This window comes from Choristoneura fumiferana, chromosome 6 (genome assembly GCF_025370935.1).
Source record: "Choristoneura fumiferana chromosome 6, NRCan_CFum_1, whole genome shotgun sequence".
Taxonomy (NCBI): domain Eukaryota; kingdom Metazoa; phylum Arthropoda; class Insecta; order Lepidoptera; family Tortricidae; genus Choristoneura; species Choristoneura fumiferana.
The window spans coordinates 11,167,207-11,193,371 of record NC_133477.1 but is presented as its reverse complement, the minus strand read 5'-3'; the positions used below and the strand labels follow the sequence as shown (position 1 = coordinate 11,193,371).

Below are 26,165 nucleotides of genomic sequence, written 5' to 3'. Positions count from 1 at the left end.
GCCTAACTTCAAAAACTCCACACCTTAGTCAAAATATGTTGCTTCTTGCGTTATCTCATGTAGAGTCAAGCTTCTAACTCTACAAGGCCTTACTGCGCAAACACAACACCTTAGTCAAAATATGTGGCTTCTTGCTTTATTTCATGTAGAGCCAAGCTCCTAACTCTACTCGCCCTAACTCGACAAGGCCTAACTTCACAAACTCTACACCTTAGTCAAAATATTTGGCTTCTTGCTTAATCTCATGTAGAGCCAAGCTCCTAACTCTACTCGCCCTAAATCTGCAAGGCCTAACTTCACAAACTCCACACCTTATTCAAAATATGTAGCTTCTTGCTTTATGTCGTGTAGAGCCAAGCTCCTAACTCTACTCGCCCTAACTCTACAAGGCCTAACTTCACAAACTCTACACCTTAGTCAAAATATGTGGCTTCTTGCTTTATGTCATGTAGAGCCAAGCTCCTAACTCTACTCGCCCTAACTCTACAAGGCCTAACTTGACAAACTCAATACCTTAGTCAAAATATGTGGCTTCTTGCTTTATTACATGTAGAGCCAAGCTTCTAACTCTACTCGCCCTAACTCTACAAGGTCTGACTTCACAAACTCTACACCTTAGTCAAAATATGTGGCTGTGGTTAAGTATCATTATTTCAATTATTTGTGAATGCAGCGAGCACGGCGGCTCTGTTCTCTGGCGTGATCTGGTTCGTGTCGTACATCCCGGCGATGCTGCTGGCGATGGACGTGGAAGTGTCCGCCGGCGTGCAAGCGTTTACCTGCCTCAGCATCAACACCGCCATGTCCTACGGTTTCCAGCTGCTGCTCGCCAAGGAGAGTACCGGAGGTAAGGGTTTTTTTCTCACAATCTCTCAGTCTCTGACAATGGTCTACCTAATGCAGCCGGTTTCTGGATATTCGCTCCTTTTCTTAGCTAAGCCGTGCCGGTTTTAGCACTTCCAGCGCCCTGGGCGAGATTTCCACGGCGCCCCCAACTTTTGGGAATTTTGTAGAAAGTATAGGCTTCGCTCAATGAGCGAGAGGTCTGCAAGTCCGGCGCCCTGGGCGGTAGCCCCACCGCGCCCTACCCTTAAGCTGCTACTGAGTATAGGTACACGCAAGGAAACTGAACCACGTACCAGGGTGGAACCTTTGTGTTACTAATGTCATACTCATCCCATACATTATTGTCAAAGAAATCATAGCATAGTTTACATATATATTCGTGCAAAATTACAGCTTTCTAGCATTGATAGTCCCTGAGCAAAGCCGCGGACGGACGGACAGACAGACAGACATGGCGAAACTATAAGGGTTCCGTTTTTGCCATTTTGGCTACGGAACCATAAAAAGAGGCACCATTATAGATGCTCCAGTATTACTAATATGAGGGGGTCAAAAGTGGCTCCGAATGGTTCGGGTAAAATAACACATGGTGCTGTTCGCTAGTCTGCTAGCTTGAACTTGGCTTATTTATAGCATTTTCAATTATTTAAAATAATATTATTGAAGACTTGAAGATTATCATATTTATATTTTTTTCAGATTTTTTAGCGAATGTATTAAATAAACACAGGGTTCTAACCCTTTTAAGATGTTTAGGTCTAAGAAGTGTACGTTAATCATCAACTACTTGATCGTCAGGTATGCAATGGGGCGAGTTCATGGAGTCACCATCTCCGGACTCGAACCGCTTCTCGTTTGGGCACGTAGTGATAATGCTGACGTTGGACTGCGTGCTTTATATGCTGGTGGCGCTATATTTGGAGCAGGTGCTGCCGGGGCCGTACGGAGCGCCCAAGCCCTGGTACTTCTTAGTGCAGAAGAGCTTCTGGTTCCCGAATAGTCAAGTTGTACCAGGTCAGTCATTGAATCAGTACAATATTATGTTACCTACCGAACCTACTTAGGGGGCGTCCATAAATTACGTGAGACATTTTTTAGGATTTTTTGACTCCCCCGCCCTCCTTGGTGAGATTTCGTAAGATTTTCCTTAACTCCCTCCCCCCTCCCCAAATCTCACGTGAGATTTTTTGAAATGTGTTTTGGCTGTAAACCCGTTGGATTTAAAAAAGGAAAATACAAAAAAAATATTTGTTCTATTAATTTTATTTACGACTACCAAAGACTATATTTGTGATTTAAGAATATTGCCGTAGTTTAAAATCACTGTGATAAAAATAAATGTGATAAAAGTAAATTAATAATTTAATAAACTTTACTTTGACGCAATTTTACACGGTTATCTGTTGAAAAAAATACGTGATATTTGTTAACCCCCCCCCCCTCTCCCCATGTGAGATTTGGAAAGATTTTACTTGACCCCCGCCCCCCCTTAAAGACCTCACATAATTAGTGGACGCCCCCTTACTTACTCAAGCTGCAAACAACTAAAGATCGCTTTTTTGAAAAACATTGTTATTAAAACCAATAAAACTCGTACCTATATCTCAGGATAAAATAATGGTAATCGAGTGACTATACCAGTTCTATTATACCTATAAGATTAAAAGTAGAACAAGGCGCACAAAACTGTACCCAGTAACTTTGAAACCTTCTGACATTTAGAAATGCAGGAAGTTAAAAAATTACTTTTAGAGAAAAAACATTTTTCCCAGTCGACAAAAACCTTGCTTTACCGCCGTAAGATTTGAATCTTTGTACAGCTCAAAATATCAAATAATATTGTAACATATATAACTTTATAAGTCAATATGACAATCAGCCTAATTGTTTTTTTTCTGTTCTGAGGTAGGAATAGTAATAAAATACTTAAAAAAAGATAAAGCACTTGCTTGGTCGACTGTCCGAAAAAAGAGCGAAAGAGAGATGTACGAAATTCATAAGAATTCCGCACTTCCTCTTTGGTATACTAGTACTGGCAAAAAAATTAAGATAAGTAGGTACCTATTAGTCACAGTCATAGAGTTGACAATGCAAATGATTCTGAGTCATTTTACCTATACACCTGGCAAACGGATCATGATAATAGGCTTGATTTAGAATCGTTATCTTTAAACGCAATAAAAATTGCTCTGGCATAGGTAATCATAAAACGTAAAATTGAAAACTACGAACGATAAGATAGATAAATTTATTGAAAGCTCTTAAACCCAGTCAGAATTTTAAACGGTAGGTATAGCTTACCCGATAATGTTGACGAGTATATTAGAATTTTGGTGACATGAAAATTCTGTCTAATCAAAAAACAAAACATTTTATCTTATTAGACAACGGCATAAAAACAACATGCTAATATGAAGAGTAGATATTTTATGAACCAAGTGATAAATCGGTTCATAATGCCCGGGCATTATGAATAATGATCAATATGAGTGGGAATATGATAATAGCTATTCAAATAATTAAATTTCCCGTTCATTATACATATGTCTATCGCCTTTTGGGCAGAGTAATAAAAATATATCCTTCATTAGTATTATATTTATTTTTGATATAAAATTCCTTCGTTATATAGATGCATAGATTTACCTGTACCTATAATTAAATATCTCTCAATAACTGTGAAGTAAGTTATATACGTTAATTCAATGAGGGCTATCGTTTTTTGTCTCACTAGATGGCGCACTGTTGCGTGAGATTTTTAAGTATGGCTTTTAAAGTCTGTTATTACGGGCATGAAAACAAAGTTTAGATTAAAATCATATGTACCCATCATCATCATGTGTGTAATACACCTTAAAACCGTACCATAAAAATATCGAGCATGCCACAGTGTTCCATAGTCCCCGTTTTGTGTGGAAAAAAGGGTGGGCAAAGGTTTCCGAAAGACAAAACTGTCTCAAAACACAGACATTCATTGCCACGGAACGCATATTTGCCATAATTAATTTCAGATATTGCAAAATATTCATAAAATTATTCTAATTATAAATAAACCCGCGTAGCTCACCTAAAAACTATGAGATTTGACATTTCGGAGACCTCACGCTACACTAGCGCCTCTAGCGGCGAATTCATACGCGATAGCCCGCATTCTGGCATAGCTGGTCTTATAGTTGGCTTATTTTGATCATAGTTGAACCTAACACGCTCCTTCTCGCTGTGCTCGTCGTCGCACCTAACTTTCCGATTGAATGAAATTAGGCTTCAGTTTTCAGGAAAACGGATCGCCTGATGGTAAACGATTACCGTAGCCCATGGACACCTGGAACACCAGATGAGTCACAAGTGCGTTGCCAGCCTTTTAGGTAGGAGTACGCTCTTTTTTTGAAAGCTTGAAGGTTATATCGGTCCGGGAATACGGCAGGTGAAACTTCATTCCAGAGCTTTGCTGTGCGAGGCAGGAAATTTCTGGAAAAATGCACAGTAGAAGACTGCCAAGCCAACCATCTATATGGTGAGGATAGAAGTGTTGTCGCGTAGGGCGGTGGCGGAAGGATGCGGCGGGGATCAACCCGAATAACTCCTCGGAGCACTCCCCGTTGTAAATGCGATAGAGGATGCACAATGAAGCTACTTCTCTACGCAGCGCCAAGGAGGCAATCAGAAATTCGTTGGCAGCCGACTATTCGAGTTGCTCTCCGTTGTATGCGGTCCAGAGGGAGAAGCTGGTACTGAGGAGCCCCTGCCCACAGATGAGAGCAGTATTCCATATGTGGGCGAACCTGCGCCTTATAAAGCTGGAGGCGGGTGGGCCGGAGTGAAATACTGTCTCGATCTGTTGAGCAGGCCGAGCTTCTTCGAGGCTAATTTAGCCTTAGGTACCATCCAAATGACCGCGGAACTGGACTTCACTCGAAATGTCAATACCAAGAATTCCGATACTGGCTCATGTGGTAGCTAGGGGAGTGCCCTCGAAAAGAGGTGATGCGACAAACGCAGACTTTTTTGCGGTAAACGCGCAAACCTGTGTCTTTGTGGGATTAAAGCGGACTAAATTAAGTCGACCCCATTCCGAAACTTCTTTTAGGGAAGTCTCAATTTCAGACACAAGTTTCAGACGTTTTCCCGAGAAATACAGTTGCCCAAAAATCAGTTGTAATCAAATTGCCCAACAATCATGTAGCAATATTCATAATGACCCGAAAATGTGATTAATACTGAAGTTTAGATAATAATTATCTCTTCGCCCGGTACAGCTTGTCATTATTTATAATGCCCGGGCATTATAATAATCCCCCATAAATCACTTCGTATAACAGATACATACATAGGTATCAAATTAGGTACCTACATAAGACATAAAATCTGCAAAGATCAATAAATAGTTGATTGTTCAACAAGGGACTAAAACAAGCCATAATGATACGAGATGTTTATATGTGGCTATAGTTCGAGTGTTATTACGATTGTTTAATCTCGCGTTTAACACTCTACTTTTCACTTTGAATGCGAGGAAAAAAAAGACTTTCTGTTCAAGATTACAATATCACTTTTTTTACGCTCAATACGACTGGACTGGATAATGGACATATAGATGGACAAAATTCAAATGGCAAAAAAATTTTGCCAACAGCTTGCATATTTAGCCAACAGATTAAAACTTGAAAACTATTTTGAAACTAAATGGACCACGCATAATAAAATGAATTCATCCTTAATATAGTTGAATAAATAGATCCATATTCGAAATAATTATTTGTGTTTCACGAAATTAAAACGTGTTTTATAAATGTTTATCTATGTAAAAATGTCATTTTGAGGTTTGTTCTACGCCCTTAAATTTGATTGTCTATAGACAATCACTGGAAAATGGCGATAATCCTCCGTTATTGGCTGTTTAGGGTTTCCTTAGTAAATTAAAAAAAAAAAAAACTTTAATCCCTAGAGATTAATAAGGAACTTTAGTCCCGATACACAGGGACTAAAGGAATATTTTAAGAGCATGAGAAGTGAAAAATACATAACATCACTAGGTATTTCTGCAAAAGCTGATATGTACCTACCTCAAAATCGATAAGTTTCAAGGGTCAATTTAGACATTTTTTTAAAACCCAGATAGAAGAAGGTTATTTCTTAATTAGTCTTTAAAAGTAATTTACTAGTTACTAATACGCGATTTTAATTTTAGTGGGGATGGACACCGACAATACTCAAGATATTATAATGGAGAAGGATCCCAACGATCACGCAATTGGAGTGAAAATGACGGTACGTAATTTTCATACAAACATATTTATCCTCGTAAGGCCCACATCAAATTTTCATCTTTAGAATTTCAAACTTAATGTAAAGTTTGCCATTAGCTTTGACGAATGTACCTACTAAATTAAGCGGTTTTACGCGGTTAAATCTACATTATTTTTAAAAACAACGATACATGTTCATTTTTCTTTGCAGAATCTAACTAAAATATACGGGGCAAATGTAGCTGTCAATAATTTGTCTCTGAACATTTATGATGATCAAATTACTGTCTTGCTTGGACACAATGGTGCCGGGAAATCCACAACGATATCCATGCTCACAGGTTTGTACATAATAAGCAATTATGTTAGTTACTTATGTATTGGTGTTGTGTTACACCGGCCGACCAATCAGGTTAGGTATAATGATCTATTATTGTTTACGATTGATAAAAACTGTGACCTACGCAGGGTAGAATGTATGTATGTAGGTACAGTCGAACAAATTGAATCAAGACCCAGGGTGGAACCTTTGTGCTACTAATGTCATGTTGACATCTCATCCTTTTGTCAAGGTAATCATAGTGAAATTGATTATTAAAAGGTTCCACCCTGGGTCATGATACGATTTGTTCGACTGTACATAATTGATATTCATGCCATATTGCCATGTTCTCTTGCTTTGCATTAAATATAATTTAAATTGGAGTTAGGCAAGTATATAAAACAGACGAAAGTTGTAGTCCTTTATTTTTAATTTAAAATGGATGCAATCTGATGCAATGTAATGTAGGGTGACCATGCAGTTGCTTAAGTTACAAACTTAAGTAAAAGTTAGGACTTGTGACAGTTTTAAGGCAATTCCTTCCAGGCGACCTCCTAATCTCTCTCTCTCTCTCTCTTGCAAACATTTTTCTAACAAAGTGTATCCTGATGTCTCCTGAGTTACGGGAGAGAATACTACACTAAGGGGCTGTTTCACCATCTATTGATTAGTGTTAACTGGCGGTTAGGTGTGATGCCGTCTCTATTTGTTTTGTTCGAATAGACGGAGACGGCATCACATTTAACCGTCGGTTAACACTAATCAATGGATGGTGAAACAGCCCCTAAAAGTTGTTTGACCCTTTTATTAAACCATGCGTTAGGTAACGTAAAGGTGAGCAGCGGGTCGGTGTGGCTGGCGGGTTACGACGTGGCGCAGCAGACGGCGGCGGCGCGCGCGCACCTCGGCTTCTGCCCGCAGCACAACGTGCTGTTCAACGAGCTCACAGTGCGGGAACACCTCGAGTTCTTCTCCCGGCTCAAGGGTCTACGCGGCCAGGAGTTGAAGGATGACATCGACCTGCTGATCGCCAAGTTGGAGCTTGAGGAAAAGGTACATAATTTAATGTATATGATTGAATTAATGTAGATCATCCTGAAATAAACATAAATATGGATTATCCACTTTTCCGCAACCTGTTTATTATCATATGAAGTAAAATAAATGGTCGCAAAAATGGATTTTATAAGGCATCGATTTTATTTATCGTCACAACGCACGATAACACCTGTGAAGGGTGCAATATCGAGATTAGGAATAACATCGGAATTCTTCACATTTCCGGATATATCCATCTCACGTTTGGTAGTCAGATACTTAGTTAGTATAAGTAGAAAGAACGAACCAAGCGAGTTCTCAATGAACACTAGAATAAAAGAACAACAACATTACTGAAAACATTTTTTAACATTAACACGATCCTTTCTGCTTGAGAGGCCATAATGGTAGGCACTAGATTATCACGCCTTTTTTGGAATCCTGCAAAACTTATATAAATTCTTTACTCGCCATCATCGTTTTGTTTTGACGCCACAAAACTATTTTTAAATTAATAAATCAGTAGATAAGCTATTGAAATCTAATTAATATCAAGGTGCTTAAATATTGTATCCAATATTTATCTCATCACGTGATGATAAAAAAGAAGCATCATAAGTAATTAAGTTCCAACAAGGCTCATGCTCAATTTAATGCTGCATAGTCTATACTATTCCAATGACAGGAAAAAAACAAAACAGTATCAATCAATCATTTGGAATCTGTTTTTTTTTTGCAAGCGGCCAGTTGCGCACTGCGGAGGTTTGCCACGTTACAAACGTTTATGAAGACCAAGATGTAATTTTTGGGCATTTCCACGGGATTTTTAGAAATCCCGGATTTTCAATTCAACAATACAATACAATAACTCTTTATTGCACACCAACACATAGCAAGCAGTACAGAAAACACAGGCATTCAACTGCTAGATCTAGTGGTTTACAACTCTGGACTGGACTAGTATTAATTAATACTAATGTATGTTGACTTAGCGTGACTATGAAGCGGCTGGTCTGTCGGGTGGGCAGAAGCGGCGGCTGTCGGTGGGCATCGCGCTGAGCGGGTCGCCGCGCGTGGTGCTGCTGGACGAGCCCACCTCCGGCATGGACCCCGCCTCGCGCCGCGCGCTCTGGGACCTGTTGCAGCGGGAGAAGTCGGGTAAATATTACACATAATAACTTAAGAGCTCCAGGTAGGACGTACAACCGGGTTTTTTAGTCGGTGAGAGTCCGGCACTGTCTGGACCCCCTCATCCGAGTCATCCATAATGGATTTTTCTCGACTGTACGCCCCCATCTCCTATAAAGCAACTTTTTTAAAATTAAAATAAAAAACAAAATTAAAGACATTTTTAGCAAAAAAGTAAAAACGACAAAAAAAAAAAATAACAAAATATGGAACCGACTACAAAACCCTTGAAAATATTTTTTTAGGTACTCGAAGTCGGTGACTCAACACGACCCAGCAAAAGTGGAACAAATAGTCGTCTACCTCACCTACATACCATGGGTTTCAATCTATATACTGCTGGATCGTGCTGAGTTTTGTAGTTGGTTATCATTTTTTGTTATTTTTTTGGAGTCGGTTTTACTTATATGTTAATTTTTTTTTAAGTGATTTGTAGCCAAAGTAGGTACATCTCAAAACGATTCCATTAAGCCCAAACACGGCTTAGTTACGTTGTTTTATAACAGAGTTCCGTTGCCTACCTTCCGGCTTCAGCATCAGATCAGTTCGAAGGAATCATTAACTTCTTCTTAGTCGCTTATCTAGGTAAACTAATCATTATTGTTTATAGACGAGCGAGCATTACTTAGCTTTGAAGAGTTCCATTCGTCATCTACGGTCTTCTTCATCAGGTCCAGTTTACTAAATGATACTTTCTGAATGAAATGCTTATCTTAATTCTAAAAATGCCTATATTGCCATAGGTATGCCTATAAAATTTGAGGTTTGCCCTCGATTTCCCTAGGATCCCATCATCAGATCTTGACTTGGTGACAATGTGTCTACCTCAATAGAGTACTCTTACGAATAATAAAAGAATTTTGAAAATCGGTCCACAATTGACTGAGTAATCGGTGACCATACATAGAAAAAAATATAAATATTGGAACATAGAACCTCCTCCTTCGAAGTCGGTTAAAAAGAAGTAAACAAAAGTAAGGACCTAGGGTATTTGGCCCTAAAGGCCACTCAACCCCAAAAAATACCTCAAGAGCTACCTGAAGCGACGTGTCTGGGAATTACTGTAGATTTATGCGTATTGACTAGAGAGTCAATACGCATAAATATATAGAGATATAGGTAGAGTCATTCACGATGACGCGTGCCGGATTCTTATTACAATGTCATTAATGTCTAATTTTGACAAATCACGCGTCTTCGTGGATGGCACTGGGTATACTTACACTTTATAAAGGTCGTTCCATGATCCTCACGACGCACTTCATGGACGAGGCGGACATCCTCGGCGACCGCGTGGCCATCATGGCCGGCGGGCGGCTGCAGTGCGTCGGCTCGCCCTACTTCCTCAAGCGGCACTACGGCGTCGGCTATACGCTCGTCGTGGTCAAAAGACATGGTTTCCAATACGAGGCTTGCACTGAGATCATCAATAAATACATCCCCGACATAACGATTAAAGAGGATCGTGGTAAGTCCTTAATATGGTAATCGTAACCTTAACAAACTTTGGAGCCCAACAGAGGCGGCGCTAGGCGTAGGCGACATGGGCCTCGCAAAATTATCTATCTTATCCGCGCCAAATTTAGGTTTTGCGCCGCCACTGAACCCCAAGCTAGACCTTTAAGTAGCTACGATGTAGTCAATCAATCCTACCGTGAGATCTAAACATGAGTACCTAAGCATGCAGGTATTTTTACTTAAAAGATCTACTTGAAAAGACCGCTATTGATCAAGAACTTTTTTCTGAAAAAAAAACCGATTCAATTTATTAGATCAGCCGGATTTGTGTCATTGAGTACCTATCAATGAAATAGATCTACCCACCTATTTAGGTAAGAATCTGATTCACCTGGGTTTCACAAGTTCTTTATTATTCCAGGTACTGAAATAACATACGCGCTGACTAATGAGCAGGCTCATTTGTTTGAAGCGATTTTGAGCGATCTGGAGAGCAACGTAGATAACGTTAAGTTTCAAAACTATGGTTTAACGGCAACGACACTTGAAGATGTTTTCATGTCGTGAGTACAATAGCACTTAACTAATATGTTTACCTTAGTGAGCATAAATACTTGTACTTTCCTGTTGAAACGATTTAATACTTGATTACAACACTTGATTTATGATTGTTAGTGCACATGCACTGACGTAAGTTAGTTGCGATTTAGTGCAATAAACAAAGTTATTCGACATGTTGGTTGTATCTGTATTTACTCTCTTGATAAATGAATTTCAATTGTAATCCCACTAATCACTAGATTCATGGATATTTTAATGTTTACCTATAGTTCAAATAATTCCTAAAATGAGTCATAATGAAATAAGGAAATAATAGGTACAAATGTTGTGTAAGATTTTTGTCACCATGAGATAAGGAAGCATTAAGTATTTGTACCATTTTTTTTAATTTTAATTAGTAGTTAGGGCTAACGTTTTATTTGTGCGTATAAGCTCGTTTTTGGAGGGATGTGTACGCGCGTACAGATGCGGTTTGGTTTGAAATAGGAAATTGTTTATTATAATAATAATAATAATAATGCCTTTTATTTTCCAAATACTTACAGGAGTTTCTATACTTATTTTTCTTTTATAATTAGCAAGTTGTTAGTATTGTTAGTAATTCCTTAGTTTATTTATTTGTGTTAGTACTAGTTTCCGTAGATTTGGACCCCTCACTGGGTGTAGGCTTCCTCCAGCTTGTTCCAAGTCTCCCTATCTTCCGCTTTTTTCAGCCAGTCTTGTCCGGCTGACTCCACTATGTCATCTGTCCATCTTTTATAGGGTCTGCCAACTCTTCTTTTTCCAATGGGACCCTTCCATTTAGTTGTGAGTATTGTCCACCTTTTGTCCTTGTATCGAGCTAAGTGTCCCGCCCACCGCCATTTAAGTTTTCACACGACAAGATATAGTTCTCTTCTTTACACCACGACAAGATATAGTTCTCCACGCAGCCCGCAAACTTCTTCAGATATGATGGGTTCTTTAACTACATTTCCAAATGCGTGTTGACATAGTTAATTAGTTGCGGTTTTGTTTTCTTCGAGCGTTAACCACGCCAGGAATACGCGCGTACACTAAACGTGCGTTCGGTTTAAATGCACAAACACGACCTTATACGCACAGAAAAAAAGCTAGTCTGAAACCACCCTTATTTCTAATCTGCAAATTTTCAATACCAATTGCGTAATTTATTAGCTTTATTTTATCTGATTTAGTTAATCTTTCGGCAAGCAATGCAATCGCAGAACTCAAAATGTTTGATTTTGATTTTAGTCGCTCGGATACTATAAGATTATAAATAAATCAACATTGTTTTCTAAGGTGTACTTGCAGCCACGTTCTATCCTATCTTCTTCATTTACAAAAACATGAACATTTAAAAGCTTTGATGATTTCAGCGTGGGTTCAGACGTGGCGCCTGTACACTCGGAATCAGATGACGCGACTACTTCCGCGGGGTCCTTGATAAGCGATGATCTGCAGAAGCCTGACTTTGATGTGTCTTCTATTGATATATGTATGTTAGCTATTTTAGTCATAAAAAAACGTAATATTTAATCGGGAATCGAGAATTTAATGTATGTCACACGGGCGGTACTAGAATTACGAACATCGACTCATTAAAGCCCTCACAGTCTTCGACTTAGGGCTTCTAATAGACTCTCGTTCGTAATTCCTTATTTACCGCCCTTAAGACACAATGTACTATTACTACAGCAAAGAATTTCGTTAGTATAGTATAAGGAAACAGGTGAAATCGTTAATAAAAGCTCTTATCAGAGTTCTAGCCCACTAGACTTGTTTTCTTCTTTTTAGTATTTTTCAAGGCAGTCGGGTTTTTGATTTTTAAATTTATTGTTTTATTTCACACTTTTTTGATATATTTCTGTGAAAATGGTAAATTAAAACAATTATAACACATATATATTTAGAATGAGCTAATTATTAGCTTTGATTTGATACTCGCGTGATCAAGACGAATTCAATGACGTATCATTTATCAAAATCGGTTCAGCCGTTGAGTAGTTACGAGGGGACATAGGAATAGACATATATACATACATACGGGTCAAACACGTAACCCTCCTTCTTCGCAGTCGGGTAAAAACAACGGAATCAAAGTCCTTACCTAAATCCATTAGGTACAGACACTCTTCCTTGGTCAGCACTTGCTAGGTACGTTATATTTTATATATTATAAAATATTGGTTTGCTTACTTACTCTGCCCTTAAGGCTCCGTTTCCACCAGAGATGTGCGAGGATGTGTTGCGTGCGAAGAATATGTTTTTCATGAACCAATAGAAGCGCTTCAATTACCTCTTTTCGCTACGCTCAGTTGTTTCCACTAGAGATATGCTGTGCGAGGATAGGTAAATGAAGCGTTTCTATTGGTTTATGAAAAACACATCCCTCGCAACACATCCTCACATATCTTTGGTGGAAACATAGCCTAAGACACAAATGTACTGGTATTATATATATGCGTTTTATTCAACGAGCGCATTTTTGTCTCCGTTTGTATTTTCCTCATAGCTATTGATTTGTTCCAGTGGATAAAGACAATGCGACATTGAGCGGGCCGAGGCTGTGGGTGCAACATGTACTGGCAATGTGGCTGAAGCTGTGGCTGGTGTGGAAGCGCTCATGGATGCTGCTTCTGCTGCAGGTGTTAGTGCCTGTGTTTCAGATCAACGCCACGCTCGGTATTCTGCAATGGGTCATGTCTGTTTCGGAGACCGTCGTGCCGCGTGCCCTGACACTCAGACAGGGGTAAGTAGGTTTTTAGTTCATATTTTTTGGATTGAGTTAATTAATAAATCGTCGATGATACTACAATGCTGCGTAACCAACAATGGTTAATGCGGCGTAACCTACAAAAGTAGGAAATTTGAGATTTCGCGGCTGCAGTGGTACTACGAAACTCGAAACTCGAAGTTCGTGTCGTGCGGTCCCTCTGACACTTTGACATTTTGTATCTTTGTATGCTTATTATTTCATGTCACTAAATAATACGTATTTCTAAAACTCGCGTCGTCGCGGCGGGGTCGCGGGTTTGATCCCCCGCTCGCACTAATGAGTTTTTTGGAACGTATGTATGTACAAAATATCATTTGACAGTTATGTTAGCTTTTCGGTGAAGGAATACATCGTGAGGAAACCTGTATATATCTGCGAAGAAATTCAAGGATGTATGCGAACCCGCTCTGGGCCAGCGTGGCGTGGGGACTAATTCACATTCCCTCTCACCCAAGAAAGGACCTGTGCCCAGCAGTGGGACGTATATAGGCTAATGATGATGATGATGTATAGGGATTTGATAAAAACTAGGCGTGTTAAGTAAAATGTTCAAATTGAATTGACTTAAATGATTCGTTTTATCTTTTCCCTAGAACAGCTCAGGGATTTGATCAAATCGCTAAGAGAAATGATGAAATCCATCGGCCATTGCCATAATTCTATCATTCCCCTAACGGCTCGGAGACTTGATCAAATCACTGAATTCCGCAAGGGAAATGATACAACGCGATGTTTTTTTATCATCTCCAAGGACTTGATCATATCCCTGAGGAATTTGATCAAATCCCTGTTTTTATCATTTCCCTGCGGCATATAAACACAAAGACATTTTAATTTTAACGCTCTCGTGTGAAATTTTCCTCTAGTCAGATACTCGGCATTAGCCATTATAAGTTACGCGGCATTACAGTGTGTCATCGACAAAATGTAACTTAACTTTTTCTCGGTTACTCCTAGCTGATAGAGTTGTTTGATGTAGTGTTTAATGTTTCCAGCTACTCGGAAACAGAAACAGTGCTAACCTACAATGGTACAGGCTCATCGACTTCGCTCGGGGCTCTTGCGATGGCAGCTTACCAATATATGTTTGACTCTGCCAATATTGATACCATGAAACTCACGGTAGTGGAGAGTCAACCGATTGATGACTATTATCTAGACAGGGTAAGTTTTTTTCGATAATGAATTGCTATATAATGCAAACATTTTTGAATAACGTGTGTTTATATATTTAATTATAAAGCTTTTAGTGATACAAATATGATTATATTCGAGCATGTAAATTTGCAAGCGCAGTGTAGGATGTCCACCAATGAGATAGTCGGATGTCCTGGTTAAAGCCGTAGGTTCACGATGGATGCAGGCCGCTTCCTAGCGAAGCAATTGGAGATATCTATTTTATGGAGGATGCCTATGTTCAACAGTGGACGTCCTACTGCTGGCAATAATAGTGATGATGATGATGTTGAAACTTGATTATTTGTGTGCTCAGACAACCGACCCCGCTCAAATGGGAGTGCTTCGCCATCGTATGCTGACGGGTGCCTCGTTCGCTGCGGAGAGCGCGACCGCGTGGTTCAGCAACTTCGGCTACCACGACGTGGCCACCTCGCTCGCCGCCGTGCACGAGGCACTGCTCAAGGCGCGCAGTCCTCAGGCCAACCTCAGCGTGTATAACTATCCGCTCCAAGCCAACTACAGGGATCAGGTAACATTAACAACACAGTAGATACCTAACTTATAAGTCGTTGCTCGCTTAGCAAAAGCGGACACATTTTAAAAAAGGTGTATTTCTTTCCACAAAACATTTTAATTATTTATGTAAGAGGTTAGGTAGGTACGGTGACGATCGTTAATTTGGGACCCATTTCGTGAAAAAGTCCTTTGAATTGTAATACGAAATGACAGATATTCAATCTTAAGTTGGTCCCAAATTAACGATCATGACTGTACCTACCTACGTTTGAAGAAATAGCTAATGGCTTCCTTACTTATTTAAATTGATGTACCTTCAGAGCAACATGCAAGCGGTAGTAACCATGCTATCGATGCAACTGTCCTCCGGAATCGGAAACAGTCTTGGAATCGTCAGTGCAGTTTTCATCATGTTCTACATCAAAGTAAGTTTTGAAACAAATTTCCTCGTAGTGCAATCTCGGGTTCCAAATACATAAAAAAATATTTGCTATTTATAATGGTTTCAGAAAAAAACATTTTAGAATAACTACTCTCAATGTGGTTTTCAATTAAGAACATGATTACTGTATTGCTTTCTTTTTGAATGATTAGGAACGTGTATCGAGAGCCAATCTTCTGCAAAAGGCGGCCGGCATTCAACCTGTGATCATGTGGGGCAGCGCGGCATTATTTGATTGGGCGTGGTTCCTGATCATTTGCATATTCATCGTTATATCCTGCGCTGCCTTTAGCGTCATCGGCCTTAGTTCGTTTGCTGAATTAGGTAAGTCAACGTTGGTCAACGTTATCAAATTACGATCTGCGGAATACCATCTAAATATTAGTACCTGGGTGACCGAGCTCCGCTCGGGCAATAACTCGGTATCCAGTGTTTTTCCAGAGATGAGACCAAACTAGATTGATTTTTCATCCCCGAAAACCCCTACATACCAAATTTCATCGAAATCGTTGGAGCCGTTTCCGAGATTCTGATTATATATTTATATATATACAAGAATTGCTCGATTAAAGGTATAGGTAAGATCTATTATCTTATTATGGAAATATATATTACAGTTAAACCTTATCGGAGACTCTTTTCCAGATAGGGTTAACTTGTGCCATTAACAAGGAAGTTTTAAGCCGTTCCGATTTTAAGCGTCCGTTTAATTATGTCCCCACTCCGTGGCTGCGTGGGACCGGAATTTACAAAAATGTATTTTAATTTTTAACTACTTTCGAATGCCGAATGCCGCAATGGCGCCGTTTACAAACGGCTCAATAGAAAAAAGTACGTACGGGTAACGTTAATCATTTTGATATAAACACACAGTCTATTGTAGCAAAAGTGGACTTCGGAACGTAGCACTGATGATTTTCTTTGTTCTCCTCAGGTCGGATGTACCTTGCCCTTATGGTGTACGGCTTCGCCATGCTGCCTTTCCACTACCTCATGTCGCATGTTTTTAAGGGACCGGCGCTCGGATTCGTCGTCATGTTCTTCGTCAATGTTCTATTTGGTAAATTATTATTTAGTATTGTTACCTAATAGTAAGCTCAGAAATTCAGCTCGTGCTCGTGCACTCGCATCTCACTGCAATTGATCAGTTCAATGTATTTAGAGGTAAAGAAAAATATTTTAAAATTCTTTGATTTTTTATAGTATTTTAATTAGATTCGTGATTATTAACCGTAAACGTTCTCACAGCAAGTTGCGTGACTAATTTATTTTTATAGCGATTTCACTATGATTTTTTCTGTGAAAAGATTCCGTGAATGTTGTTATTTATCTTAAACTGACGAACTGACTGATTAATAAAAATTAGTCTTCCTAGTCAGCCATACTGGTGTTTGCCAGTCGTAGTAGTAGCAGCCCTTGTCTGGCCAGTCTGACCGTATACATATGTATATAGCCTACTTTACCTAAATTGTATAATTATCTTCAAACAGTTTTATTTTATATATTTAGGTATGATGGGTGCGCAAATAGTGGAGGCGCTGTCAGCTCCGCAGTTGGACACGCAGCACGTAGCCGACATTATGGATGCCATCCTGCAATTCTTTCCACTTTACAGCCTCGTCAGAGCAGTTAGGTTAGTAAATTAAAACAATTCACTTTTGAGTTAGGTATGGCAAAAATAGGCGCACTCAGCCCCGTGGTGCCGCTCGACGCTTACCGACGGCAAGGCAGGTCGAGGTGGAGATGCTGGGATGGCATGGGTACAGAACTGACAAAGTGGCCGAATGTAGCTTAGATAGGTAGACGTGGAAGTGAAGAGGACAGTAGTAAAACAAAATATAGGCTAATAAATATTGGCAAAAGATTTAAAGATGAGATGAGAAAAGAAGTTTATTTTCAGCAAAGAGGATTAGACTATTTTTAGAAAATAATAATAATGTTTGTCTTACATTTTAAATAGAGTGAATCCCTTCAAATCACTCCCTTTGGTATGTCACAATCATACTCAATAATCTTTCTAGGTGCAACGCGACTCGGTGGCTGCCGCAATACGCGCACAATATTTAATAATGTTAAGGAAATTTGGGTGTGAAGGGTACTTAGCACTGTAAGGCAATATTGTTTAGTCCCGTAGTTGGATCATTAATCGTGTATTGCAGTGCATTAAATATGGTCGGACTGACCGAGTGGTCGTGCATGCAGGCTTGCGACTACCTGTCCGCAGTGCTGCCTAATATCAACGAGTGCAGCATGGAAATCATGTGCAACAACAACTTCCCTTCCTGTTGTGGTATGTGGCATTCTTTCCATTTTGTGTACCTAATATTTAATAGTGTGTGAGCACAGAACAGAAAAGAATCAGATTAGAATCGGAGGTCTTTGGCCGACCTTAGCTGGCCAAATCATGAAATGGTAGCGTTTCATGATATCCCTAGGAATGTCATGATCTGACGGATTTTACGATCGGATCGGATCGGATATATAATACGAGCAAAAAATTAAAACATAGATCCTCCTCGTCAAACTGAACAAAATTAATTCAGCGACTTTTAAAAATAATGGAGTCTGTATCTTCCTTTTTAGGGTTCCGGAGCCAAAATGGCATAAACGGAACTATATAGTTTTGTCCTGTCCGTCCACGGTTTTGCTCAGGGACTATCAATGCTAGAAAGCTGCACAAATATGTATGTAAACTATGCCGACAAAATGGTAAAATAAAAATTAAAAAAAAAATTTTTTAGTGTAGCTCCCATAGACGTAAAGTGGGGGTGTTTTTTTTTCTCATCCAACCTTGTAGTCTGGGGTATCGTTGGATAGGTCTTTTAAAATCATTACGGGATTGCTAAAACGATTTTTAGATGAAGTGAACTTTAAAGTGCAAATTTTCATTAAAATCGAGCGTCCCCCCCCCGTCTAAAAAAATCAATCAAAATCTGGGTGGAAAAATTTGAAAAAATTCGGAATGGTAGTAAGTATATCAAACTTTCAAGGACAACTATAACGGCTAAGTTTGCTTGAGAATTATTAGTAGTTTAAGAGTAAATAGCAGCCTAAGGTATTAATGTACCTAAACTTGGAAGATTCCGTATAAAATACGAAATCCTTAGAAAAATATTAGTTATTTTTTTTCGTAATTTCTACGGAACCCTATTTTGGGCGTGTCCGACACGATCTTGGCCACTTTTTTTTTCATACAAATTAAATACTGCTATCAATGTACGTCCTCCTAGAATACAACTGACGTCGCCTGCTACAATTTTTTTACATCTTCAATTCCAAATTTTTACTTTTACGGTCATCCCGTAAAACCTAAATTGAAAATACAAACTGAAATATAGATGCACAAAAAACCAGAAAGTTTCAGTTTGTATTTTCAATCTTCGAATAAACTTAAGTGTAATAAAAATGAAGAAACTAACTACTTTTAAAATCGCTGAACTAATGTTTGCTCATATTACAGGCCACACCCGGTAAATGCGAAAGTTTGTGTGTGTGTGCGTGCGTCTGCATGTAGCTCTGTAGCTTTATAGTCATTCGAACTGTAACATACTAATAGTGGCTTATGTGTGCGTACTTAAAGTTTAATTTCGTTTTGGCATTACAATGATGGCGTGTTGGTGATGTGATTACTTTATTTGATTTTGTACACTCAGTACAGTACCTAATGTGCTTTACGTTTTCAGTTCGCGAGAACGCGTATTTTGACTGGGAAGAGCCGGGTATTATGCGATACATGACGTGCATGTTAGTCAGCGGAGGGGTTCTGTGGGCTCTACTTATGTTCATCGAGTACAGGGTCTATCAGAAGGTAATTTTTTTTTGAAGCCTATGCAGTTAGCTAATGGATAGGTAATATTATGGTTAATCCAATTCTGCAATGAGAGATTTGTCACTTACGATGCACTATGCACAGTGCACACACACACACACACACACACACACACACACAGACACACACACACAGACACACACACACACACACAGACACACACACACAGACACACACACAATAATTATCTTCTAACACAACTCTGAAGTCCTGCTTCTGCTTGATTTGTGCGGGCAAATCAGAGTGTAGCAATTGCTGCAACAATCTGGCGTAATAAAAAAAAAGATTATGGCTATGTATACTTATATATGTACTAGCTTTTGCCCGCGACTTCATCCGCGTGTTTCAACTGCACATAATAGCACATTAACTTCTTCATAGTGAACTCTTGACTGACACCTTACGTCCTTTTTATGGTTCCGTACCCAAAGGGTGCCAACGGGACCCTAATACTGAGACTCCGCTGTCTGTCTATCTGTGTTAAGTCTGTCACAGGGCTCTATCTCTTAAGCCGTAAAAGTTAGACACTTGGAATTTTCACAGATTATGTGTTACTGTGGCCGCTATAACAACAAATACTAAAACTAAAGTAAATTTACAAATTAAAGGGGTCGTCATACAAAAAACGTGTATTTTTCAGCGTTTTTTGGTTGCTAGGCGTTATTACCCGTTGCTAAGGCGACCGAGTGGCCTAGCAACGACTAGCTATTTCGTTTGAATATTTACCTTTTAAGTTTGCGATTTTAATGTTTTATAAAAGCTTCGATAATGTAATATAGTGACTGTCTCATTGTGTGGTTTATTCGTTTTTGTGTAAAATTAATACAGCAATTTATGAACCACAAACCTCAATGAAGCCAACTTTGATAAAGCGCTCGCCAAATCCACACCGTATAATCACTATGTTTACCAATTGTTTTTTTACAAGGTTTATAATTCAGTTTAAAATTAATTCACACTAGTCGAGCTTCTTATTATTTAATTACACAACATACAAAGTCCGCTGAATTTCCCGCGAATGAACCGCGCTGACAGCCACTTGTTTTTCTGCCGCGGCGCATGGCAAGAGTCTAAAGCACTATTCAGCCTCTGACAGGGCGACAGCCAAAGAGGTTGAGAATTTAAAGTTTTTCGATCTTTATTCAAAACTAAACGATCTGGTAGTTACAATTACAATTCCGGGATTTTACAAAATTCCCGTGGGAAATCCCAAAATTTATATCGTGTTAAGAGCAACTATCCCGTGGAATATTGGAATAAAAAGTAACCTATGTGTTATTCCAGATGTCCAGCTATCTACGTACCAAATATTATCTAAATCCGTCTAGCCATTTTAGCGTGAAGGAGTAACAAACACACACACACACACACACACACACACACACACACACACAAACTTTCGCATTTATAATTAAAATATAATAAGTAGGATTAGTAGGATAGTTACCTGCTTATAGATCTAGTGAATAATATGCATGCATTCAAGGCCGCATTCAAACATGCAAGCAAGCATGCAAGCAAGAATGCAAGCAAGCATGCATTCAATCATGCAAGCAAGCGTGAAAGCAATCATGTAAGCAAGCATGTAATTATTAATATGCATGAAATAGTGCAAGCAAGCATGCATTCAAGGCTGCATTTAAGCATGCAAGCAAGCATGCAAGTAAGCCATGAAAGCAAGCATGTACGCAAGCATGTGATTATGCAAGAAATGGTGCATGCAAGCAAGCAAGCACGCCAGCAAGCATGCAAGTAATCAAGCATACCTACCTACCTACTTACTGCTTACCTTAGAAAATCTTTATGTATATACTTGTGTTTTCTGTACTGCTTACTGTGTTGGTGTGCAATAAAGAGTTATTGTATTGTATTGTATTGTGAGCATGTAAATTTGCAAGCAAGCATACAGGCAAGCATGCAAGCCAGAATGCAAGCAAGCATGCTTTTTAACACATTATTTAAAAAAACTTTTGTGTAATGTGCATTCATAGTTCTATGTAGAGAGTCAGCTCAGCGGTTAGAATACAAAACAAACTTTTGGTCATCCCTTGGGAACGGCAATTTTTTTCGGGATAAAGAATATCCCATTGTTTATTCTGCACTTCTAATATGACGTATGCAGTAGTTACGGCGTGAAAGCGTAACAAACAAACGCACTTTCCCCTTTATAATGGGGTAGTAATGTAAGTATGGATTGTTTTAAGGAGAGCCCGTGTACGTTACAGAACTAGAGAATGTTTTTCATTGTATTTTGTCGAATAAGTTCTCATTTATCATGCTCTCTCAGTTAGCTACAGTAAAATCCAGTAGTCTACTTGAGAAAGCAAGATAAATACGAGCTTTTCCGACAAAATACGATGGTAACACATTATTCTCTATTCACTATATCTGTACCTTAACTCGTACGCTTCAGATATTCAACCGCACGAAGGCACCGCCACCATTGATCCACGAGACGCTGGATGCCGATGTATTCGATGAAATGGTGCACGTTGAACGAGTGGACCAAGCCTCGCTCGCGGAGCACAGCCTCGTCGCCAAAGGATTGTCCAAGTATTACGGGAAACACTTAGCCGTGAACCAGTTTCATTCAGTAAGTTTTTTTAAGGCGCTTTTATGAGCTTGATTCATAATAAATCTATCATTGAAAATTACACAGGGATAGTCGTAAATTGTAATATGACTCTACCATAACCATAAACTAATGTTTTATTACAATTAACAAGTACCCGTCAGGAAATAACTTTGTGTTAAAATGTAATTTACGCCAAATGGATTATCTCTCTACTGATTGGTTAATGTGACCAATACGCAAATTGGATTTTGCCACTATTATATCTTCCTTCATCTCCGTTAATCATTGCTCAGAAAAAAAAAAAAGATTATAAAAATATTTGACATTTGTAGCTGTTTCTGATGCTGAAGTGTTCGGTCTGCTGGGAGTGAACGGCGCCGGCAAAACAACGACGTTTAAGATGTTGATGGGCGACGAGACGGTCTCCAGCGGCGACGCCTTCGTCAGCGGATACTCCGTCAAACGGGACATCACTAAAGTGCATGAGAATATAGGTAATTAAAAAAAAAAACTGAGAAACATAACCCCCGTTTCGCTGGGTATACCAAATACTTTAAATGTATTTTTAAACACATTATCTAAAGCTACAATACTAGATGCATTTATAAAAATTATCAGGAGGTGGTAAAAAAAAATAAAAAACAAAATACAAAATACAAAAAGTTTTCCAAAAACCAATCTTAATTTGATTGATTAGTAACGATATTCTTGTCCGGTTGAGCATTTCGTGACTACTTGTCCTTCCCTTATATAGGTATTTCAGTAGGTAAGGTACGCATATATTCGCTTTAGGTCACTGCTTATTTGGTGACTAAGTAAAAAGCAATTCCAAGCCAAACGCAGTATGATGTATCGGGAAAGGTGTCGGTACGCGTTGACGGTCAGTGGTGAGCGGAGAGCACGCTGTACTGGACTGCTGCGGGGGCTGCGCGGCGAGTACCATGATGGTCTTATTTTTCTGTTTTTTCTGTGCATCATTATTTCAGTTTGTATTTTCAATTTAGGTTTTACGGGATGACCGTAAAAGTAAAAATTGGAATTAAAATAAAAAATACAAAAAATTCCAAAAACCAACTTAACGCATATATTTTTTAATTTCTCGTACTTTATTTTGGTCACCAATATTTCTTTCTTAAAAGCAATTTCCCAAGCCAAACGCAGTAACAATGTATGTGTATCGTGTTGTGGTTACTGCCCGCAGTTTGACGCGGTTTTCGGTGAACTGACGGGGCGCGAGACGCTGCAGCTGTTCTCGCTGCTGCGGGGGCTGCGCAGCGAGCACGCGGCGGCGCGCGCCGACATGCTCGCGCACGCGCTCGGCTTCACCAAGCACCTGGATAAGCGGGTGAGTGCGCGCCGCTGCTGCGAGTACGGACCTGGCCACATGCCCACGGTGCGGCGTCGTAACGTGATATACCTACATCGCCGTGCCGTGCACATACGCGTTGCCGTGCCGTGTTGGGTTGATGCATGGTGCGGTGCCGCGTTGTACCATCAGCCAAATAAGTGGTCTATCTATTTTTAAACAAGTTCCTGTCAAATGAATATGTCGCTGAAGTCGAACTTTCAATCTGACAGACACGTCTATATTGGCATTATTGTTTTATGACATGCAAACGATTATCAATTTAAGGGTGGTAGACCACATATTTGGCTAATGATATCACGCGGCACCGCACCGTGCATCCACTCAACACGGCACGGTAACGTGTATCTGCACGGTGCGGCGCTCAGGCGCCGCGGCGGTTCACATTTACGACGCCGCACCGTGGCTAGGCCAAAGCGCGCGAGTGGAGACGTGTCCTCACGAGCGGTGTGTGGTGTGCAGGTGGAGCAGTACTCGGGCGGCAACAAACGCAAGTTGAGCACGGCGGTGGCGCTGCTGGGACACACGCGGCTGGTGTTCGTGGACGAGCCCACGACGGGCGTGGACCCGGCGGCCAAGCGGCAAGTGTGGCGCGCGGTGCGCGGCGTCCGGCGCGCCGGCCGCGGCGTGGTGCTCACCTCACACAGCATGGAGGAGTGCGAGGCGCTCTGCTCCAGGCTCACCATCATGGTCAACGGACAGTTCCAATGCCTCGGCACGCCACAACATCTTAAGACCAAGTTCTCCGAGGGTTAGTTCCTACGAATGAACAATGTTTGTTATATTTATATTGACCATGCCATACCGAAATCCAAAGATAGTCGACGGCGAAGCTGATACCTAAGTCTGTTGGCAAACTACTTTTATTGTTAATCTGTTGGGAAGCTCGTGACTAATTTGCTAAAGTTTGTGCAAGAATGACCAGCTATATTGCTCAAAGTTTCAATAGAGTTGTCATCTTCCACCACTAGTTATATCCCCTTCCATGCTTTTGTTTTGATGAGGTTTGCGTCTCAAAGGATATTTAATTCTTTTTAGTTATGTTAATAATGCCATTCCAATATTTTAGGTTTCACTTTGACCATCAAAATGAAGATGGATGAAGAATGCAGAATTCGCGCCAGGCGGTCGTGATATCGCCGCAGTCAAACAATATGTAGAATCCAATTTCACCACACCAAAGTTGATGTAAGTATACGCCTAACGAATGCTACATGGATTGGCTGACTAGGTAGGTGGTATGTAAGATACTTAATATTCCCACTAACAACACCAATAACAATACAATTTATTCTCTAGGGAGGAGTACCAAGGCTTGCTCACTACTATTTGCCAGACCGGAGAGTTGCTTGGTCCAATATGTTTGGAACTATGGAACGCTGTCGGCAGAACTACGACGTAGAGGACTACACTATCTCTCAAACAACCCTCGAGCAAATCTTCCTGCAATTTACAAATACCAAAGGGAAGGTCTATAGTTGTGTCTGTGAGGTGTCTCATAGACAGATACTTTTGTGAGTTGACAGAATTAGGTACGAAAACCAAAGCAAACATAGTGATAATGAGTAAGGAGTGCCTGTAAACTCCAGTGGCATTTAAATTTAAGCTTACTTATGTGTACGTAATCTTTATGTAGTTCAAATTATAAGTGTAATCAAATTGTGAAAAATTGGCTTACTCTGTTCCAACGGCAGGCGGAGAAACAAACATTGAAGAAGTATAATATATTTTGTCGGATGCCCTTGTTTATCATTTGTTCTTAGTACACAAACTTTCAAAATATGGCTTGTAAGTGGTCACTCAAGACAATAAATCTTGTTGTATCATGTTTGTCTCTTGTAGACGACCAGATGGCCTAGTGGTTAGAGAACCTGACAACGTAGCTTGAGGTCCCGGTTCGATTTCCGTGTCGGGGCAGATATTTGTATGAAAAATACGAATGTTTCTTTCTCGTCTTGGGTGTTTAATATGTATTAAGTATGTATCTATATAATTATATTTATCCGTTGCTTAGTACCCATGCTTAGCAACACAAGCTTTGCTAATCTTACTTTGGGACTAGGTCAATTGGTGTGAATTGTCCCGTGATATTTATTTATTTATTATTTATTTATCATGTTTTAGAATGATGTTGAGAGATACATACATGCAAAGGTTGTCCATAGTAAGTTGTTCGCTTGCCGTTGGTAGTATAAGTATTAAAACTATCGTGATCGTGACGTGTTCTGAACCAAAGGTGTTTTTATGAAATTTTTACTAATTCAAATTTTACTAGTATTCATTTTATTTAGCCTAGTATTTAGGTAGGTATGTTAAATGGAGTGACGGGCATCACCGTGTCGACTATCTAGTCCGCTGTAGCTGCTATCGACTCTTGCTTTAGGTTGATTGTTGTCAGATATTTTATTGAACAAAATGTAATATATTGTGTATACATGTAACTATCGTCTTGGACCTACTCTTGATGATCATTTAAGAAAATTATCATGTCAAGCTGTCTAATCAATCAATTGCGATAGTAATGTCATATCTTTTTATTACAGTACCTATGTTTATTGATTCGTCAGTATAGTACTCATTACTAACTTACTTACTATCAGGGCGCAGTGACCCAAAGCGCAGCAGCCAAGCCAAGACCCAAGACCCTAGTATACTAGGGTCCTAAGATATTTATTTAAGAAAGACCCTTTTCTTAAAAAAAGGCTCTGTTGACCTTGAGTCAATCAGTTGAGGGTTGACCTTAGTTAACACATTTTTCTACTTTATTTAATGCTAAAGCTTAAATACAGTGGGCCAGCAATGACATGCAGTACTTAAAAC

At 39.6% G+C, this 26,165-nt stretch overlaps 2 protein-coding genes across 2 annotated transcripts in view; both read left to right on the top strand.

Annotated features, from left to right (window-relative positions):
• Positions 1 to 26,165, top strand: part of LOC141429045 (phospholipid-transporting ATPase ABCA3-like) — a 43,707-nt gene that overhangs the window by 5,226 nt on the left and 12,316 nt on the right. Inside the window, exons 8-25 of the mRNA XM_074089195.1 lie at positions 674 to 847; positions 1,645 to 1,860; positions 6,035 to 6,114; positions 6,304 to 6,433; positions 7,238 to 7,467; positions 8,445 to 8,610; positions 9,875 to 10,108; positions 10,520 to 10,661; positions 12,039 to 12,157; positions 13,192 to 13,411; positions 14,434 to 14,602; positions 14,931 to 15,146; positions 15,454 to 15,558; positions 15,728 to 15,899; positions 16,510 to 16,635; positions 17,085 to 17,208; positions 17,735 to 17,865; positions 19,259 to 19,383. Coding sequence (XP_073945296.1) covers positions 674 to 847; positions 1,645 to 1,860; positions 6,035 to 6,114; positions 6,304 to 6,433; positions 7,238 to 7,467; positions 8,445 to 8,610; positions 9,875 to 10,108; positions 10,520 to 10,661; positions 12,039 to 12,157; positions 13,192 to 13,411; positions 14,434 to 14,602; positions 14,931 to 15,146; positions 15,454 to 15,558; positions 15,728 to 15,899; positions 16,510 to 16,635; positions 17,085 to 17,208; positions 17,735 to 17,865; positions 19,259 to 19,383 — 2,879 coding nt within the window. The remainder of the gene's footprint in view (positions 1 to 673; positions 848 to 1,644; positions 1,861 to 6,034; positions 6,115 to 6,303; positions 6,434 to 7,237; positions 7,468 to 8,444; positions 8,611 to 9,874; positions 10,109 to 10,519; positions 10,662 to 12,038; positions 12,158 to 13,191; positions 13,412 to 14,433; positions 14,603 to 14,930; positions 15,147 to 15,453; positions 15,559 to 15,727; positions 15,900 to 16,509; positions 16,636 to 17,084; positions 17,209 to 17,734; positions 17,866 to 19,258; positions 19,384 to 26,165) is intronic.
• LOC141428491 (phospholipid-transporting ATPase ABCA3-like) lies at positions 22,827 to 24,479 on the top strand. The gene is made up of 4 exons (XM_074088481.1): positions 22,827 to 22,926; positions 23,119 to 23,324; positions 23,808 to 24,096; positions 24,415 to 24,479. The coding sequence occupies exons 1-4, from the start codon at positions 22,827 to 22,829 to the stop codon at positions 24,477 to 24,479; spliced, it is 660 nt and encodes a 219-aa protein (XP_073944582.1).

Excerpts from the sequence above, each read along its gene's own strand:
- LOC141428491 (XM_074088481.1), top strand. The coding sequence starts at position 22,827 with ATGTATCGGGAAAGGTGTCGGTACGCGTTGACGGTCAGTGGTGAGCGG. Across the intron at positions 22,927-23,118 it reads GCGCGGCGAGTACCATGATG|CAATTTCCCAAGCCAAACGC; the intron begins GTCTTATTTTTC and ends CTTTCTTAAAAG. Across the intron at positions 24,097-24,414 it reads TAAGACCAAGTTCTCCGAGG|GTTTCACTTTGACCATCAAA; the intron begins GTTAGTTCCTAC and ends CCAATATTTTAG.